General features: G+C 45.6%; 1 protein-coding gene across 7 annotated transcripts in view; it reads left to right on the plus strand.

Annotated features, from left to right (window-relative positions):
- Window positions 1–18279, plus strand: part of caskin1 (CASK interacting protein 1) — a 646418-nt gene that overhangs the window by 566541 nt on the left and 61598 nt on the right. For all 7 annotated transcript variants that reach the window (XM_068056519.1, XM_068056520.1, XM_068056521.1 and 4 more), the window contains 2 exons: window positions 3627–3725; window positions 10743–10855. In XM_068056519.1, coding sequence (XP_067912620.1) covers window positions 3627–3725; window positions 10743–10855 — 212 coding nt within the window. The remainder of the gene's footprint in view (window positions 1–3626; window positions 3726–10742; window positions 10856–18279) is intronic.

The raw sequence follows: 18279 nt of genomic DNA on the forward strand, positions 1-18279 counted from the left end.
TGATGGTTAGAATTGACTACAATGGTCACCTGAAGCTCAGCCCCTGTGGCAGTGTAAGTTATGTGGCTTCTTCCCTCCGAATCATCCCTGGCATGCATGCGGCCACCTCAGGAGTAGGCTTATGCAAGGGCCAATTCAGAGGCAGTGCTGTGTACACAATGTGCTTGCTAGTAAAAGAAGTGCTTCCAAGTCAGCATGCATCCGACAACAACAGATGTAATTTTTTGATGCCAGTCTGTACACAGAGTTAACTGTAGCTTACACAGACAAAGTACAAAGACGTGTCTCTCCATCAAGTGAAGTGGGTAGAGAGAACAGTGCAAAACCAACTTAAGTTCCTCTGTTCTGTTAATTCTTTGATCTTTAGGTTTAGCGTTAACATTATCCCTCGGTGTTTTTCGACAGCGTTCAACGACCCCTAAAGTTCAAGGGTTCAGACTAGAAAGTATCAGCTATAGCTTAGTGGGTAGCACTCTTCCCTCTGCATTAAAAAGTCAAGCATTCAAGTTCCACTCCAGCGAGTTAAGCACAAAATGTAGGCTGACGCTGCACTGCCAGTGCTGTGGCAGTGCTGTGCTGTCAGAGGTGCCATCTTTTGGATGACACATTGAACCTCATGAGGGCCTCATCTGCCCTCTCAGGTGTACATAAAAGATCCCATGACGCTGTTTGAAATAGAGCAGGGGAGTTCTCCCCGTGTGCTGGCCATTATTTATCTCTCAGTCTACAGCAAAAAACAGATTATCTGGTTATTATCACATTGCTGATTGTGGGAGCTTGCTGTGCACAAATTGGCTACTACATTTCCTACATTAAAATGGTGACTACACTTCAAAGGTACTTCATTGCCTGTCAAGCACTTTGGGATGTCCTGAGCTCCGTGAAAGGAGCTATATAAATGCAAGTCTTTATTTACTTTTATTTATTAAATAATTGATGTTACATGAGCTTATCAAATGTAGCTATTCCCTCCAGCTTTAGGACAGTTATTTGGATGGTACTACAACAATAGCTGTGCAATGCGCTTTGACCCAGTTTCAGGAAGGTGTTTATTTGTATAAGGAGTTTGGATGACATAATGGACAGAATTTTACATTGGGTAGGAGGCACCGCCCACTGGCCGAAAAATCGGTGGCGAGCCCGCATTCACTGGGCCTAGGGAGCCAAGCCAGGATTTTTGGCTCCCGGGGCCCCTAATTGGTCTTGGGCGGGACTTTCATCTCCTTGAGGAAGGACGTCCCGCCTAATGGAGCTGCTGACCAATCAGCGGGCCAGCAGCTCAGTCCCAGTAGCGCCACTGGGAGCGATGGCCACTGCTGGGACTGCACCCAGCAAGAGGGATGATAGCCCCAGAACCAAGGTACGTTTTTGGGGCCTCGCCGGGGGCAATCAGAGTGGGTGGGGTGGGGGGGGGGGAGTGTTGTCCAGTGGGAGCGGTTGGGCTGTACGGGGAGCCCTCTGTGGGGCACAGGGTGCCTGATCATGAGGGAGCCCCCCCCCCCCCATTCCCGCCCACAGGCCTGCAAGAAGGCCGCCAGATTTTACCTGGCAGTGTTCTGGTGGCCTTTGCCACCGGGCTGCCACTGGTAAAATACCAGTGGCGGCTTGAGGAGGCCCTTAAGTGGTGGTTAATTGGCCACTTCAGGGCCTTGATTGGCCTGGGGTGGGCAACCCATTTCTCACCACCGCCGCCTCACGTAAAATTGCAGCGGGGCTGAAAGACGTCAGGAACGGCACCCCCTGCCTCCCACTCAATTTTACGGCCCCCTCCCCCCCACCAATCACAAGCCCGCTCGTTTGGGGGGCTTTAAAATTCTGGCCAATGGTTCATATGGCAGAAGACTTTGTCTACTACCTTTTGCTGATATTAGTGTGGGTGGGGATTAATGGATCAATGCAATGCAGACTCAGTTGGAACTAGTCATTGGATTCCATGTGCTATGAAACTAGAGCTGCGAAGCAATCCTCTAAATGTTGATGTTCAGAGAGACTTGGGTACACTCTTACAAGGGAACACAGAAAGTTAGCATGCAGGTACAAAAGCAATTAGGAAGGCAAATGGCATTGTGCAAGGTGACTGGAGTAAAAGCATAAGGAAGTCTTGCTACAATTGTACAGGGCTTTAGTGAGTCCACACCTGGAGTATTGTGTGCAGTTTTGGTCTCCATATTTATGGAAGGATAAGCTTGCATTGGAGGCAGTACAGCGAAGGTTCACTAACCTGGTTCCTGGGATGGGAGGGTTGCCCTATGATGGGAAGCTGTGAAAACTGGGATTATATTCTCTGGAATTTAGAAGAATGAGAGATGATCTCATTGAAACATACAAGATTCTGAAGGGGCTTGACAGGGTAGACACTGAGAGACTGTTTCCCCTGGCTGGGGAATCTAGAACATGGGGGCAGAGTCTCAGGATAAGGGGTCGATCATTTAGGACTGAGGTGAGGAGAAACTTCTTCACTCAAAGGGTTGTGAATCTTTGGAATTCTCTACCCCAGAGGGTTGTGGATGCTTCATTGTTGAATACATTTAAAGCTGGGATAGACAGATGTTTGGTCTGTCAGGGAATCAAGGGATATGGGGAGTGGGCGGGAAAGTGCAGTTGAAGCCCAAGATCAGCCCATGATCAGATTGAGTGGTGGAGCAGGCTCAAGGGGCCATATGGTCTAACTCCTGCTCCTAGTTCTTACGTTCTTATATATTCCTGACCTACTTCTGAAGTTGTCAGAAATGAACCTGTTAAAGTGCTGCAGTATGCAATTGCAAATCAAAAAGAAGCAGAAATACATGGGGGTTTTTTTTTGATTCAGACAAAAGACCCAGCTGATCGAGCAGCTTTTAGTCCATTTTCCCAGGTAATCAGGATCGAATTGTATGAAATATTGTGTACAGTATATGTGTGACGTATTTCTCCTCATCACCTATAATTTGTCTGCTGTTTGCCTCTCTGTGTATTTTGAGGGATGTTTGCTTGAAGCAAACCTTTTTTCCAGGACTGTGGTCGCCTACAGCCCTGGGCTCAACCCTGTTCCAATTGTAGTAGATAGGTTACTGTGCCATGCCTGCTTATGACTCCAGTGTACCTTCACCGTAGAGAGAGAGAGAGGGGGAATGGCTCACTCCTAGCCCAGGCCACAAGTGGAAGTAACTCGTTGTGGTTGGATGTGGAGGGCAGAGGAAAGTGAAGGCCCACCAGCATCAAAACAGGTCACATCTTTAAACCAAAAGCTCCTAAAGAAAGGAACTTGACAAACATAAAGACAAGATAGAAATAAACTGATGAGGATATTCATTCACTAGGCCTCACTTGTAACTTCTCAACTATAGTGTGGGGAAATGGCATCGATCATTAATGATCAAGATTATAGGAAATTTTAACCTGCTGAATTAGTTTTCTTTGCTGATTTCTTTTTGCTGAACTTTACAACACAAAATTAGACAAGGTGAACTTGCTGGGTTTGATGTCAAATCAATCCCTTTCGACTCTGTGCCACAGAGATTGAGAAGGAAAATGCATGAGCCTGTCTTATTGCTGTTATAGCAACAAAGTTTGATCGGGAATGTAAAAAGGGATGGAGGAGGGAAAAACAAAAAAGCACATTGAAAATGTGATTGACATTCTTGCAGGTTCCCGAGGTTCTGAATCAAGTCCTTCCCATCTGTCTCCAGTGCAACCAATCACGACCACACCTGAGGAGATTTGGGTGCTACGGAAACCGTTTGCAGGTAGATTCGGTGAAAATGTCTCCAACTGCATTTTATTTCAGCTTCAGCAATGAATTCTGACAGCCTTGCTATAACTTCTATTGTGCCCCAGCGCAAGGCACAGCGTTATTGTCCCTGGGAGTTATTCCCAGTGTCCTTACCTATATTTATCCCTCACTCAACACCTAAAAAAAAAGTTATCTGGCCATTGTCACATTGTTGTTTGTGGGAGCTTGCTGTGTGCAAATGGCTGCTGCGTTTCCTAAATTACAGTGGTGATTCCACTGCAACGGAGGAACTTAATTGGCTGTAAAGTGCTTTAGGACATCGTGAGGTTACTAAAGGCGATATATAAATGCAAGTCTTTCTTTTATTGGTTTGGCACCAATTGACCATTTTCCTGCTGGTTATCTAATTCTCTGGTAACCAGGTGTGGCCTTGTTTCTCCAGGCAACTAGTTTGCCGAAATCTTCTGAGAGAATAGCACAGGTTGCATTATTGCCTTATTATGTCCCAGAACATTTTAGCCTGTCAGCAGGAAAATCACACCCATGCCATACTGTCCTACAAGGGTCAGATGAAGTCCATATCTGGCCTGGAATCTGCAAAGGGAAGCCTGGAGCTGGCATGGACTAGTTTAGTTCAAATTGGTGCCAAGCTAGTTAACAAGTGGCTTATCTGTCAAATCAACCCAATCAACTAGGCCACACATAAATAACTCATTGAACAAAAAGCCCGAAGCTCATGTGTTCTTCGGCAGATGTGCCTAGGAACCGAAATCGATCTCCTCCGGTTTGTCTCTTAGATTAGAGATACAGCACTGAAACAGGCCCTTCGGCCCACCGAGTCTGTGCCGAACATCAACCACCCATTTATACTAATCCTACGCTAATCCCATATTCCTACCAAACATCCCCACCTGTCCCTATATTTCCCTACCACCTACCTACACTAGTGACAATTTATAATGGCCAATTTACCTATCAACCTGCAAGTCTTTTGGCTTGTGGGAGGAAACCGGAGCACCCGGAGAAAACCCACGCAGACACAGGGAGAACTTGCAAACTCCACACAGGCAGTACCTGGAATCGAACCCGGGTCCCTGGAGCTGTGAGGCTGCGGTGCTAACCACTGCGCCACTGTGCCGCCCTCAATATATTGATGTCAGATTAAACCTTGCATACATAGTAATATCTAATGTAATGTGCCTTACTGTGATCAGTACGGAATTTTAGAACTGCAGCAAAAGCCCGTCTGGATTTTGGATTCCATCCAGGGGAGTCAGACTAATTGGATAGCTCTTTCAGTGCTGACACAGACAGGATGGGCTGAATGGTCTCGTTCTGTGCTGTATCATTTCATGAGATATTTGACCAAGTGTTCGTCACTTCTTCACAAAACCGTTGCCATGTCAAGTTGCTGCAAGTTATTGGTGTGAAAAACTGAAAAGCTTTCAACATGAATTGAATTTAATTAAGACATAGTACCAAACATATGTGAACTGTATGATTTTATTAAAACTGGATTAACAGCTCCATGAAAATACCAGAGAGGAAAAAAAAATCACGTTAAGCAATTGTATGAAAACATTATGAGCAATCATTTCTCCTCCCAGGCTTTTGCATAGCGTTGTCTCCTGTCCTCTTGTCACCTACTTAAGGGTCAAATTGGCCAGCAAACTCTGTGGATGAATGTATTTTCCCAATTTCCAAAGTTAAACTATAGTTTAGTGAAGTTACATGACCTCAGTTTCGGCAAAAAACAAACCGCCTCATTTAACGGACCCATCTGTGCATGAACAGGATGGAACAAAATGATTTCAACATGAGAAGGGCCAAGTTTCATTGCCTTGCTAGCTGCAGACAGGGGTGGTAGTGTGACAGCTCTTACTGCCTATTTTTGCCTACATTTTATTTATTTATTTAGAGATACAGCACTGAAACAGGCCCACCAAGTCTGGGCCAACCATTTATACTAATCCTACATTAATCTCATTACCCTCTCACATCCCCACCTATACTAGGGGCAATTTATAATGGCCAATTTACCTATCAACCTGCAAGTCTTTGGCTGTAGGAGGAAACCAGAGCACCCGGCGAAAACCCACACGGTCACAGGGAGAACTTGCAAACTCCGCACAGGCAGTACCCAGAATCGAACCTGGGTCACTGGAGCTGTGAGGCTGCGGTACTAACCACTGCGCCACTGAGCCATTTTTGTGGGAGGGGGTTTGATAGGAGCAGTCAAGGGATCACTGGAAAGCGAGTTTGGGGAATGGGGATAGTCTACTCATTGGCCCATTATAAAACAGGGTGCTGTGATGTCAATGGGACCCTGAGGCACAGCCCTTACTACCCATTTCCACCAATGTCTGCACTCCCCCTCATTTCGGTGGGGGTCTTGATATGGGCAGCCCAAAGACCACTGGAAACCTTGGGGGCATCTCTTCATTAGCTCATTCCAATTCAGAAGTCCTAGGAGGTCAATGGGACCCTGATGCAATATTAAGGTTCAATGGGTAGAATGGACACTGTGCACACTCCAACACTTGGCGATTGGCGGCAGCTTCACCGGTGGTGCGTAGAGTGACCCACCGCAGGCTGCTCCCAAAGTAAAAGGCTTTTAAACGAAAATCAACCACCCTGCTGCTTGACCCTCCCCCCCCCCCCCCCCCCCCACCACCCAGGTATCACAAAGTCCCTCCCCACAAAACTCAGCTTCATTCCATGGTAGTACCCCCATATTTCCTTCATGCCCCCGCCGATCAGTGAGCTGACACAATGCTAATGAAGTTCAGCCACAAAACGGCAAGAACAAGTTTTATGTTTAACCGACACCTGGCCTGAAAATACTTGGCTCACAGATTGGGAACAGTACTAATCATTGACACAAGAACAAAATGCCACAGGGTCTGAAACCAAACGGTGTGGTTTTAGTCACGATGTGTTTCCAGATCGATATGAAATCCCTTTGTTATCTGATCATTGATATTACCCCAGCTGTCTTCAATTCCTCTTAACTGGGATTTCAAACCAAGCAGATTCATCCAGCTCCAAATAATGACTCTTATCAACACCCCATAAATTAGCCTGTGCCTCAAGCTCTGGTGTGTGTGAAAATAAAATGCTTAGAAATGCACTGCAAAGGTCGTTATTCAGGCAAGATATAGCCCCAATAATCACAAATAATGTATTTCCAAATTCATCAAAGCTAATGCACAGAGGAAAATATCAGTGTTAGACAGGATTGAGATTTAGTAGGTTTAAATTTAATATAATGAAACTAAGCACCACACAGAGCTGTAAATTCTATAATTGGCCCTGGTACCCTGGATTTACTTGCAGATCTCCAATTTCACAGAATTACAGTATTGTTACACTGCAGGAGGAGGCCATTCAGCCCATTGTGTCCGCACTGGCTCTCCGAAAGAGCAGTTCCCTCAGTCCCATTCCCTTGCCTTCTCCCCATAAACCTGCACATTTTTCCTTTTCATATAACTGTCTAATTCCCTTTTGAATTTATTAGAATCAACAACAACAACAACTTGCATTAATATAGCAGCTTTAACATAATAAAACTTTCCAAGGCGTTTCACAGGAGTATTATAAAACAAAATATGACACCGAGCCACATAAGCTAATATTAGGGCAGATGGTCAAAAGCTTGGTCAGAGATAGGTTTCAAGGAGCGTCTTAAAGGAGGAGAGAGAGGTAGAGAGTCGGAGAGGTGTAGGGAGGGAATTCCAGAGCTTAGGGCCCAGGCAGCTGAAGGCACGGCCAGCAATGGTGAAGCAATTAAAATCAGGGATGCTCAAGAGGCCCGAATTAGAGGAGCGCAGATATCTCGGAGGGTTGTGGGGTTGGAGGAGGTTACAGAGATAGGGAGGGGCGAGGCCATGGAGGGATTTGAAAACAAGGATGAGAATTTTAAAAGTGAGGCATTGCCAGACTGGGAAGCAATATAGATCAGCGAGCACAGAGATGGTGGGTGAATGGTGTGTCGTTAGGACATGGACAGCAGAGTTTTGGATGACCTCGGAGCAGGAGTGGAGGGGGTTGGGGTGACGAAGCTAGAGCCAGGATTGGGCCACTACAGTTGTGATATTGTTTCAGTATTCCACCGTTTTCTGAAAAATCTGGTCTGTTCAAATATATAGATGTGTAAAAAGATTAATTCAACTCGTTTTGAGGTGAGCTGTTAAACACAATCCACTAAACGTATATAAAATGTACTGAGTAGATTTTAATTTTTACATAACACTGGCACTCAGTGGATTTGAGACGAGTCTATTACTTACACACAAAAGACTTGTCAAAACCATCTGATAAAAAGGGATGTATGTGCAAAAGATGTTGAATTGGTTCAGCATCTTAATTGTACTGACAATGTGTGAATGTAACAACTCCAGTCAGAGCGTGTTTGCCCGGCTTATTAATTCTTTACAGAGAGCCGTCCCATTTTAATTATCGACGTGACGTCTGGCAAGATGATCGTTTCTGATTTCATTCTGTTGGGGGGACTTGGAAGCAATTTCACACTGCAGCAGATGTGCCAGTCACTATCCAGCTGTCAAGTTACACAGCAAACACAGGCCCTGGCTCTAGGAATGCAGGACAGTGTAGGCCCAAGCTTGTGTCTTCAGGACAAGATGGGGAGCTGGTTCTCTATGTAAGCTCTCTGCGGTTCTCCATTATGGTTGCCAGCTCTGTTAGATGTATTCCTGGGGGTCTCATCACATGGCCCTATTGCTTCCAACCATCCCTCCTCCACCCTCCCACCCTGATAAGTCCATCCATGTGTCACTCCACCTTTGCACTCCAATTGGAGCATGATCAGACTCTTCATTACCGAATTGGATGGTTCTTGACAGTCAGTCAGTTTTTTTTCCATATGTCCAATATTTTTATAACTAATAAACAAAAGTGTTCGAGGAAAAAAAAAATTTTTTTTAACGCTTCTGTCATTTTTCTCCCAGAGTATCCTGGGGATTAATGTTTAATTCCTGGTGACTCTAGGAACAATCCTGGAGGGTTAATAATCCTGGTCTCTATGTCAAAGCTGGGCTGAACACACCTACTGAGGCCAACTGGCTCTCCATCCAAAATCTAAAAGCACTAAAGGCCACTTTCAAAACAGAGTTTAGTGTTAAGTGCCGGCATAAAAACATGGTGCGATTTGTAAAAAATTCATTCTTGACATCTGGACATTGCTGGCAAGGCCGACCTGTATTGCCCATCCCTAATTTCAAAACTACTTCAGAGGGCTGGTAGGGGTCAATCATATTAGTGTGGGACTGGAGTCACCGAGAGGTCAGATCATGTAAGGACCGCAGATTTCTTTCCCTCAAGGACATTCATGAACTGGTTTTTATAACAATCCAACAGCTTCACGGTCACTTTTACTGGTACAAGCTTTTTATTTAGAGATTGTTGTTTAAAAATTATATTCAAATTCTCAAAATGGCGGGGGTGGGGGGTGGGGTGGGAGGGGTGGATTTAAACTCGTGCTGATTGGATTAGTAAACCAGGTCTCTGGGTGTCTGCATCTGGGATTTCAGTTATGTGCAAAGACTAGAGATGCTGGGAACATTCCCCTTAGAGCAGAGAAGGTTAAGGGGAAATTTAATCGAGGTGTTCAAAATTATGAGGGGCTTTGATAGGAGTGAATAAGGAGAAACTCTTTCCTCTGGAAGGAGGGTTGGTAACCAGAGCACACAGATTTAAGATAATCAGCAAAATGATCAGGGGGGAGATGCGAAGCGTTTTATTTACACAGTAAGTTGTTATGATCTGGAATGCACTGCCTGAAAGGGCGGTGGAAGCGGATTCAATAGTAACTTTCAAAAGGGAATTGGATAAATACTTGAAAGGGAAACATTTGAAGGGATATGGGGAAAGGGCAGGAGAGTGGGACAAGTTGGATAGCTCTTTCAGAGTCGGTACAGGCACAATGGGCTGATTGGCCTCCTGCTGTGCGGTATGGTTGTATGTCCCAGTGAAACATAGTATAATACTGAATCTAGGAGAGTCTGTACATCAACACACTGATGAAACATTTGGAAACTAACAAAAGAACTCAAATAGATATTCTTGGAACAGTTGTTTTGTTTCAATAACAAGATTTGCAAGTAGCTTTAAGAGCCTCAGAGATCTCAAGAGGCTCTCAATATTTTGGGCTAATGTCGAAATAATGTCAGGAACTCACCAGGCATGATACATCTCACATAGAAATGTCTGTTTATTTTTTGAGGAGTGAACCTGAAGTGACAAATAGGTGATAATGTCTCAGATTTTAATCACTGCACTTCAGTTGCCTGGGCCCTAAACTCTGAAATTCCCTCCCTAAGTCTCTCCACCTCTCTCTTCCTTTAAGATGCTCCTTAAAACTACTTCTTTGACCAAACAGTGCAAGAACAGTCCATGAGCAAAGTCACTGTTCACTGCTTCAGAGCAGCACATATTGACAGCCGAGGGATCAGGGTCAGCCTGCTCCTGACGAGAGATGCCAGGCAAGTGGTAGTGGGTGAACCCATTAGCTTTGGCACTCTTGCTACTTCCTGCCTTGGCACCCAGTGAAACGAGGGTGTCACCCCTTCCCACAGCACCAAGCACCAAGCCATTTAACCTGCAGGTTTGCCTCTGGTTAACAGGCAATTTTTGTAGCTTCCAGTCATTCCCTTGCACTCTGCGTCTGATCACTGGCACATTCCATGGAACAGTGCCCGAGTGCAATGTCAACACCACAACTCGGCTTTGTTTCAACCTTTCCTATCCTTTCTACTATCAGTATAGTAGATATCCAACATGGAGTCATAGAGATTAAAAGATCTAGGACTGTTCCATGAATTGGATTGCAGAGAGATGATTGACAGGCCAGAGAGTAGTGATTGCTGGTCTAGGGGTGGGGGGGAAGGGGCTGGGAGTGGGGTGGAAACATTTACAACACCAACAACGCACTGAACGTTTTCTTCCAATAAGTATGTTTCTGGCACTCACTGCTGTCAATCAGCATTGATCCTGGCTCTGATCCTTTTTGCAGGTGGTGACCGGAGCAGTGCAGGAAGTACTGGAAGCGTGGCCAGCGCTCGGAGCTCTGGGAGCGGCCAGAGTGTAGGAGGCACCGCTGCAGCCTCGGGTCCGGAGGGGAGTAAGGTACTGCTCAAATCCCACCAACAGTCTTGCTATCTCGGGTAAACTGCCTGCTGTATGGAGTACCAGAGGCACTGAGGCTATGCAGAGGGATAGTTAAAGTTGTGGAGTGAGGGCTTTGATGCGAATGTGTTCAGCACTCATATTGTACTATCCCATGGTGCGTAATTTCAGAGCTGGCATTAACTCCTTACAGTGTTTCTCAATCACTGAATGCCATTGAGAGGGTCTGTACTGTTGGACCACACGACATGAGGAGTCATTCATTTATCCAGAACTGTGAGTCACAAAAGCACTGCGGATGGTAAATGCATGGCCCAAATACAGATCAGTGAAGTCCCAAGTTTGATCCCTGTTCTGTGCTGAGTTAGCCACTCTCAGCTGGGCTGGTTACTACAACTGATCCTGACGTCCCTGCCTGGGTATCTGTTCCTGATCAGGATGGTGTGTGTGTGTGTGTGTGTGTGTGTGTGTGTGTGTGTGTGTGTGTGTGTGTGTGTGTGTGTGTGTGTGTGTGTGTGTGTGTGTGTGTGTGTGTGTGTGTGTGTGTGTGTCAGGATGGTGTGTGTGTGTGTGTGACCACGAGGGGGCAGCATTGCGAGCGGCTATGATGGCCTGCATGGTCCAATAGCCTGCTAGTTGGGTCATACATCAGATGGCTACTGGGGCCTGTGGAATGGTACTGAAGTGCCTGCAGGGATGAGGAAGGCAGAAACCCTCTAAAAAAAAATATGCATGTGAAGGTGAACTACTTCCTTTCTCACTCATTTTCTCTCTCCTGGCTCCTGTACTGCCATGCCACCTGCTAGTGATATTGTCGATGGGCAGCTTTCTGCAGGGCCTAGTAATGCCAGCCTGAGCTGACTACGTCATATGGGGGGGCTGGGGGCACCCAGTATTTAGTTGGCACTTCTCTATAAACAGCGTGACCGTAATAAAGAACTCGGTAGCACAGGAGAATGGGAGCTCAAGAGCATGGAAGCTGGGAACAAAGTAATGGGAGTTGGGAACTCAGCAACATCAGGATGGAAACAGATTGTGAGAACTATATCCCCACATTCTCGCTCAAAGCACCAATTCCTATAATTCAACGGATAATTTTCCTTTGACAAACGAGTTGATGTGCTGCTATCTGTACAAGATTGCTTCGTACTCTGAAGCTTCACAACATCAATTGCAGCTTCATTATCCAATAGACAGGGAGTCTATGCTTGCCACAGGCAACCAATAGAAACTGAGTCATGACGCATCAGTATCCTGCCTGCAGTACACAGTAAGAATATGTCATAAATTGAAGGTGCCTTCATTCCATGTTTAAGTGATCCGAACACTAATACCAATAAGATTACCAATACAGCCATCTGACTTAAAATGCCTGGGATTTTCATACAACAACAACTTATATTTATATAGTGCCTTTAATTTAATGAAATGTCCCAAGGAACATTATAAAACAAAGTATAACACCGAGCCACAAAAGGAAATATTAGGTCAGATGACCAAAAGCTTGGTCAAAGAGGTAGGTTTTAAGGAGTGTCTTCAAGGAAGAAAGCGAGGTCGAGAGGCAGAGAGGCATAGGGAGGGTATTCCAGAGCTTGGGGTCTAGGCAACTGAAACCACAGCCACTAATGGTGGAGCGATTAAAATCAAGGATGCACAAGAGGCCAGAATTAGAGTTGCACAGATATCTTGAAGGGTTGTGGGGCTGGAGGAGGTTTCAGAGATAGGGAGGTGCGAGGCCATGGAGGGGTTTGAAAACGAGAATGAGAATTTTAAAATCAAGACATTGCTTGACCGGGGGCTAATGTAGGTCAGCGAGCACAGGGGTGATAGGTGAACGGGACTTGGTGCGAGTTAAGACCATGGGCGGCGGAGTTTTGGCTGACCTCAAGTTTACAGAGAGTTGAATGTGGGAGATCAGCCAGGAGTGTATTGGAATAGTCAAGTCAAGAGGTAATGAAGGCATGAATGAGGGTTTCAGCAGCAGATGAGCTGAGACAGGGGTGAAGTTGGGAAATAGGCTGTGTTAGCAATGGCATGACCATGAGGTCAGAATCTCATCACAGGGTCAAATATGACACAAAGGTTGCGAACAGACTGGCTTAATCTCAGACTGTTGCCAGGGAGAGGGATGGAGCCGATAGCTAGGGAATGGAGTTTGGAGTGGGGACCGAAAACAATGGCTTCAATCTTCCCAATATTTAAATCCAGGATTTAGAAGCTTCAGGCGGGATAGAGGGGGATGTAAAAGGGGTGGGGGAGTTGCATTACTTGTTAAGGAGAATATCACAGCTGTACTGCGGGAGGACATCTCGGAGGGGTCATGCAGCGAGGCAATATGGATGGAGCTCAGGAAGAGGAAGGGTGCAGTCACGGTGTTGGAGATTTTCCACAGGTCTCCCAACAGCCAGCGGGAGGTAGAGGAGCAGGTATGTAGACAGATTTTGGAAAGATGTAAAGGTAACAGGGTTGTAGTGGTGGGTGATTTTAACTTCCCCTATATTGACTGGGACTCACTTAGTGCTCAAGGCTTGGATGGGACAGAATTTGTAAGGAGCATCCAGGAGGACTTCTTGAAACAATATGTAGATAGTCCAACTAGGGATGGGGCCATACTGGACCTGGTATTGGGGAATGAGCCCGGCCAGGTGGTCGAAGTTGCAGTAGGGGAGCATTTCGGGAACAGTGACCATAATTCCATAAGTTTTAAGATACTTGTGGATAAGGATAAAAGTAGTCCTTGGGTGAAGGTGCTAAATTGGGGGAAGGCTAATTATAACATTATTAGGCAGGAACTGAAGAATTTAGATTAGGGGCGGCTGTTTGAGGGTAAATCAACATCTGACATGTGGGAGTCTTTCAAACGTCAGTTGATTAGAATCCAGGACCGGCATGTTCCTGTGAGGAAGAAAGACAAGTTTGGCAAGTTTCGGGAACCTTGGATAACGCGGGATATTGTGAGCCTAGTCAAAAAGAAAAAGGAAGCATTCGTAAGGGCTGGAAGGCTAGGAACAGACAAATCCCTTGAGGAATATAAAGACAGTAGGAAGGAACTCAAGCAAGGAGTCAGGAGGGCTAAAAGGGGTCATGAAAAGTCATTGGCAAACAGGATTAAGGAAAATCTCAAGGCTTTTTATATGTATATAAAGAGCAAGAGGGTAACTAGGGAAAGGGTAGGCCCACTCAAGGACAGAGAAGGGAATCTATGTGTGGAGCCAGAGGAAATGGGCGAGGTACTAAATGAGTACTTTGCATCAGTATTCACCAAAGAGAAGGACTTGGTGGATGATGAGCCTAGGGAAGGGAGTGTAGATAGTCTCAGTCATCTCATTATCAAAAAGGAGGTGTTGGGTGTCTTGCAAAGCATTAAGGTAGATAAGTCCCCAGGGCCTGATGGGATCTACCCCAGAATACTGAGGGAGGCAAGGGAAGAAATTGCTGGGGCCTTGACAGAAACCTTTGCATCCTCATTGGCTGCAGGTGAGGTCCCAGAGGACTGGAGAATAGCCAATGTTGTTCCTTTGTTTAAGAAGGGTAGCAAGGATAATCCAGGAAATTATGGGCCGGTGAGCCTTATGTCAGTGGTAGGGAAATTATTAGAGAGGATTCTTCGGGACAGGATTTACTCCCATTTGGAAACAAACTAACTTATTAGCGAGAGGCAGCATGGTTTTGTGAAGGGAGGTCGTGTCTCACTAATTTGATTGAGTTTTTTGAGGAAGTGATGAAGATGATTGATGAAGGAAGGGCAGTGGATGTTATCTATATGGACTTCAGTAAAGCCTTTGACAAGGTCCCTCATGGCAGACTGGTACAAAAGGTGAAGTCACACAGGATCAGAGGTGAGCTGGCAAGATGGATACAGAACTGGCTCTGTCATAGAAGACAGAGGGTAGCAGTGGAAGGGTGCTTTTCTGAATGGAGGGATGTGACTAGTGGTGTTCCGCAGGGATCAGTGCTGGGACCTTTGCTCTTTGTAATATATATAAATGATTTGGAGGAAAATGTAGCTGGTCTGATTAGTAAGTTTGCGGACGACACAAAGGTTGGAGGAGTTGCGGATAGTGATGAGGATTGTCAGAGGATACAGCAGGATATAGATCGGTTGGAGACGGGCGGAGAAATGGCAGATGGAGTTTAATCCGGACAAATGTGAGGTAATGCATTTTGGAAGGTCTAATGCAGGTGGGAAGTATACAGTAAATGGCAGAACCCTTAGGAGTATTGACAGGCAGAAAGATCTGGGCATACAGGTCCACAGGTCACTGAAAGTGGCAATGCAGGTGGATAAGGTAGTCAAGAAGGCATACGGCATGCTTGCCTTCATCGGTCGGGGCATAGAGTATAAAAATTGGCAAGTCATGCTGCAGCTGGACAGAAATTTAGTTAGGCCACACTCAGAATATTGCGTGCAATTCTGGTCGCCACACTACCAGAAGGACGTGGAGGCTTTGGAGAGGGTACAGAAGAGGTTTACCAGGATGTTGCCTGGTCTGGAGGGCATTAGCGATGAGGAGAGGTTGGATAAACTCGGATTGTTTTCACTGGAACCTGGAACGACGGAGGTGGAGGGGCGACATGATAGAGGTTTACAAAGTTATGAGCGGCATGGACAGAGTGGATAGTCAGAAGCTTTTTCCCAGGGTGGAAGAGTTAGTTACTAGGGGACATAGGTTTAAGGTGAGAGGGGCAAAGTTTAGAGGGGATGTGCAAGGCAAGTTCTTTACACAGAGGGTGGTGAGTGCCTGGAACTTGTTGCCGGGGAAGGTGGTGGAAGCAGGTACGATAGCGACGTTTAAGAGGCATCTTGACAAATACATGAATAGGATGGGAATAGAGGGATACGGTCCCCGGAAGTGCAGAAGGTTTTAGTTTAGGCAGGCATCAAGATTGGCGCAGGCTTGGAGGGCCGAATGGCCTGTTCCTGTGCTGTACTGTTCTTTGTTCTTTGTTCTCAATTGGAGGAAATTTCTGCTAATCCAGCACTGGATGTTAGATAAGCAGTCTGATAATTCAGCAAGAGTGGAGGAGTTGAGGGAGGTGGTGGTGAGGTAGAGCTGAGTGTCGTCAGCATACATGTGAAAACTAATGCTGTGTTTTCCGATGATGTCGCCGAGGGGCAGCATCTAGTCGAGAAATAGGAGGAGCTGAGGATTGATCCTTTGGGGGACACCAGAGGTAATGGTGCAGGAGCAGGAAGAGAAGCCACTGGAAGTGATCTCTGGCTACAATTAGATAGATAAGAATGGAACCAGGTGAGAGCAGACCCACCAATGAAGATGACAGTGGAGAGGGGTTGGAGGAGGACGGTGTGGTCAATCATGTCAAAGGCTGCAGACTGGTCAAGAAGGATGAGGAGGTAAAGTTTACCTTTGTCACAGTCACATAGGATGTCATTTGTGACTTTGATAAGAGCCATTTCCGTACTGTGGCAGGGGGCAGAAACCTGATTGGAGGGATTCCAACATGGAGTTCCAGAAAAGATAGGAACGGATCTGGGAAGCGACAACATATTCAAGGACTTGGAGAGGAAAGGGAGGTTGGAGATGGGATGGTATTTTGCAAGGGTGGTAAGAACAAGGGTTAATTTTTTGAGGCGTGGGGTGATGACAGCAGATTTAAAGGAGAGAGAACCGTTAACAATATCGACTAATAGCAGCAGGAGGGGAAGTTGGGTAATGAGCAGTTTAGTGGGAATAGGATCAAGGGAGCAGGAAGTGGATCTCATGGACAAGATAGGCTCAGAGAGGGCATGAGGTGAGATAGGAGAGAAACTCAAGAAAGATGCGAGTTCAGGGCTAGGGCAGGTGGGAGGATTAGAGGAAGTTTGGCCCAGGGGATGAGTGGAAACGAGGGATGCAGCAGAGGCAGCTGAACAGATGGTCTCAATCTATGAGCTCCTTGCACTTCTTGTTGGAGGTGAGGGTAGAGGAGAGTGGGGTATAAGTAGATAGTTTGCAGTAGAGAAAAGAAGCTGCAGGTTATCTTTGCATTTGAGAATCATCCTGGAATAGTGAGCAGCTTTAGCAGACGAGAACAGGACCCGATAGTGTTGTAAGCGGTCCTACCAGATCTGGCAGTGAATGACTAAACCAATTTTCCCCCATATCCTTTCAAGTCTGCATCCCTTGGACTTAATGGAGTGGAGATGAGAGCTGTACCAGAGGGAACGATCAGGGTGAGAGAGACTGATCTTTTTATTGGGGACGAGGGCATCAAAGGTGGAGGTGAGGGTACGGTTCAGCAAATCTGTAGCTGCAGAAATGTTGTGGTGAACGGAGGGCCAAAGGCTGGACAGGTGGGATTTTGAAAGTGCAGTTGTAAGTGAATTGGGGGATAGTTTTTTCCAGGGACGGATACAGAATGAGGTAGTGTTGGGATGCGGAAGAGGGATGTGTATGGAGAGTGATACAAGAAAGTGATCAGAAATGGCCTTATCTGTAATTGATACAATGAGACTAGCAAGACTATGTGAGATGGCAAGGTCAAGGCGTGGCCCTGAATATGGGTTGGGGAGTTTACATGGAGGGAGAGATATTTCATCTTTAAAAATGAAAGATACCACTTTCCCCAGGTGAGTGCATTTTTAAACTAATCAGACAAGTTGCAATATTTTCTGATGAATGTCATTGAATCATCAAACTATATGCATCATCAAAGTCAATTATATTCAAGTGTGATTGCCTGTGTTTCTTTGTAAAATGGACAATTCATCAGCAACTTGGACCTTTATAGATCCTTAATATAATAAAACCCCTTCAAAATGCTTAAACTTAGTGAAAGTAAGGACGATTTGCCAGGTTTTAGTAAGTAATGTTTCAATCACCAACTACAGATAATATAATAGTAACTGTGGATAATGACAAGACATTAAAGAAAATTAATATACGTTAAGAAATCAAAGGCTTAAAATGAACTGATTCCTTATAAAAACAGCATCCCTGCTTCAGTACCTCAGCATGTAGGAGTCAAAATGTGCAGAATAATCAGTCGGAGAGTAAAATCCACATAGACTGGGGCAAAAATTGGATTAGGATGTGTGATTACCCCACCTCTGCTGCATTGAGGGAGGTAGCACACAAATTTTGTGCTGCCTGCTCTTCTAAATGATTGCATTGTGCACCTCAGTGCAAAATGTGCTGCTGACTGGCTGCACACTCAATAGGAGGAATAATTGCATGCATCTATCACAGCTAGCCTGGACCTCTTAAAGGCAGCCTGTCCTTCTTAGAGGGGAATATAAAAACATAAGAAATAGGAGCAGGAGTAGACCATACTCCCCATTGAGCCTGCTCTGCCATTCAATATGATCAGACCAATCCTCAGCCTCAACTCCACTTGCCCGCCTGCTCCCCATATCCCTTGATTCCCTGAGAGACCAAAAATCTGTCCATGGTCATTAAAGTACTTCCATTTTTAATATTTTT

This window comes from Heterodontus francisci, chromosome 24 (genome assembly GCF_036365525.1).
Source record: "Heterodontus francisci isolate sHetFra1 chromosome 24, sHetFra1.hap1, whole genome shotgun sequence".
NCBI classification, from domain to species: domain Eukaryota; kingdom Metazoa; phylum Chordata; class Chondrichthyes; order Heterodontiformes; family Heterodontidae; genus Heterodontus; species Heterodontus francisci.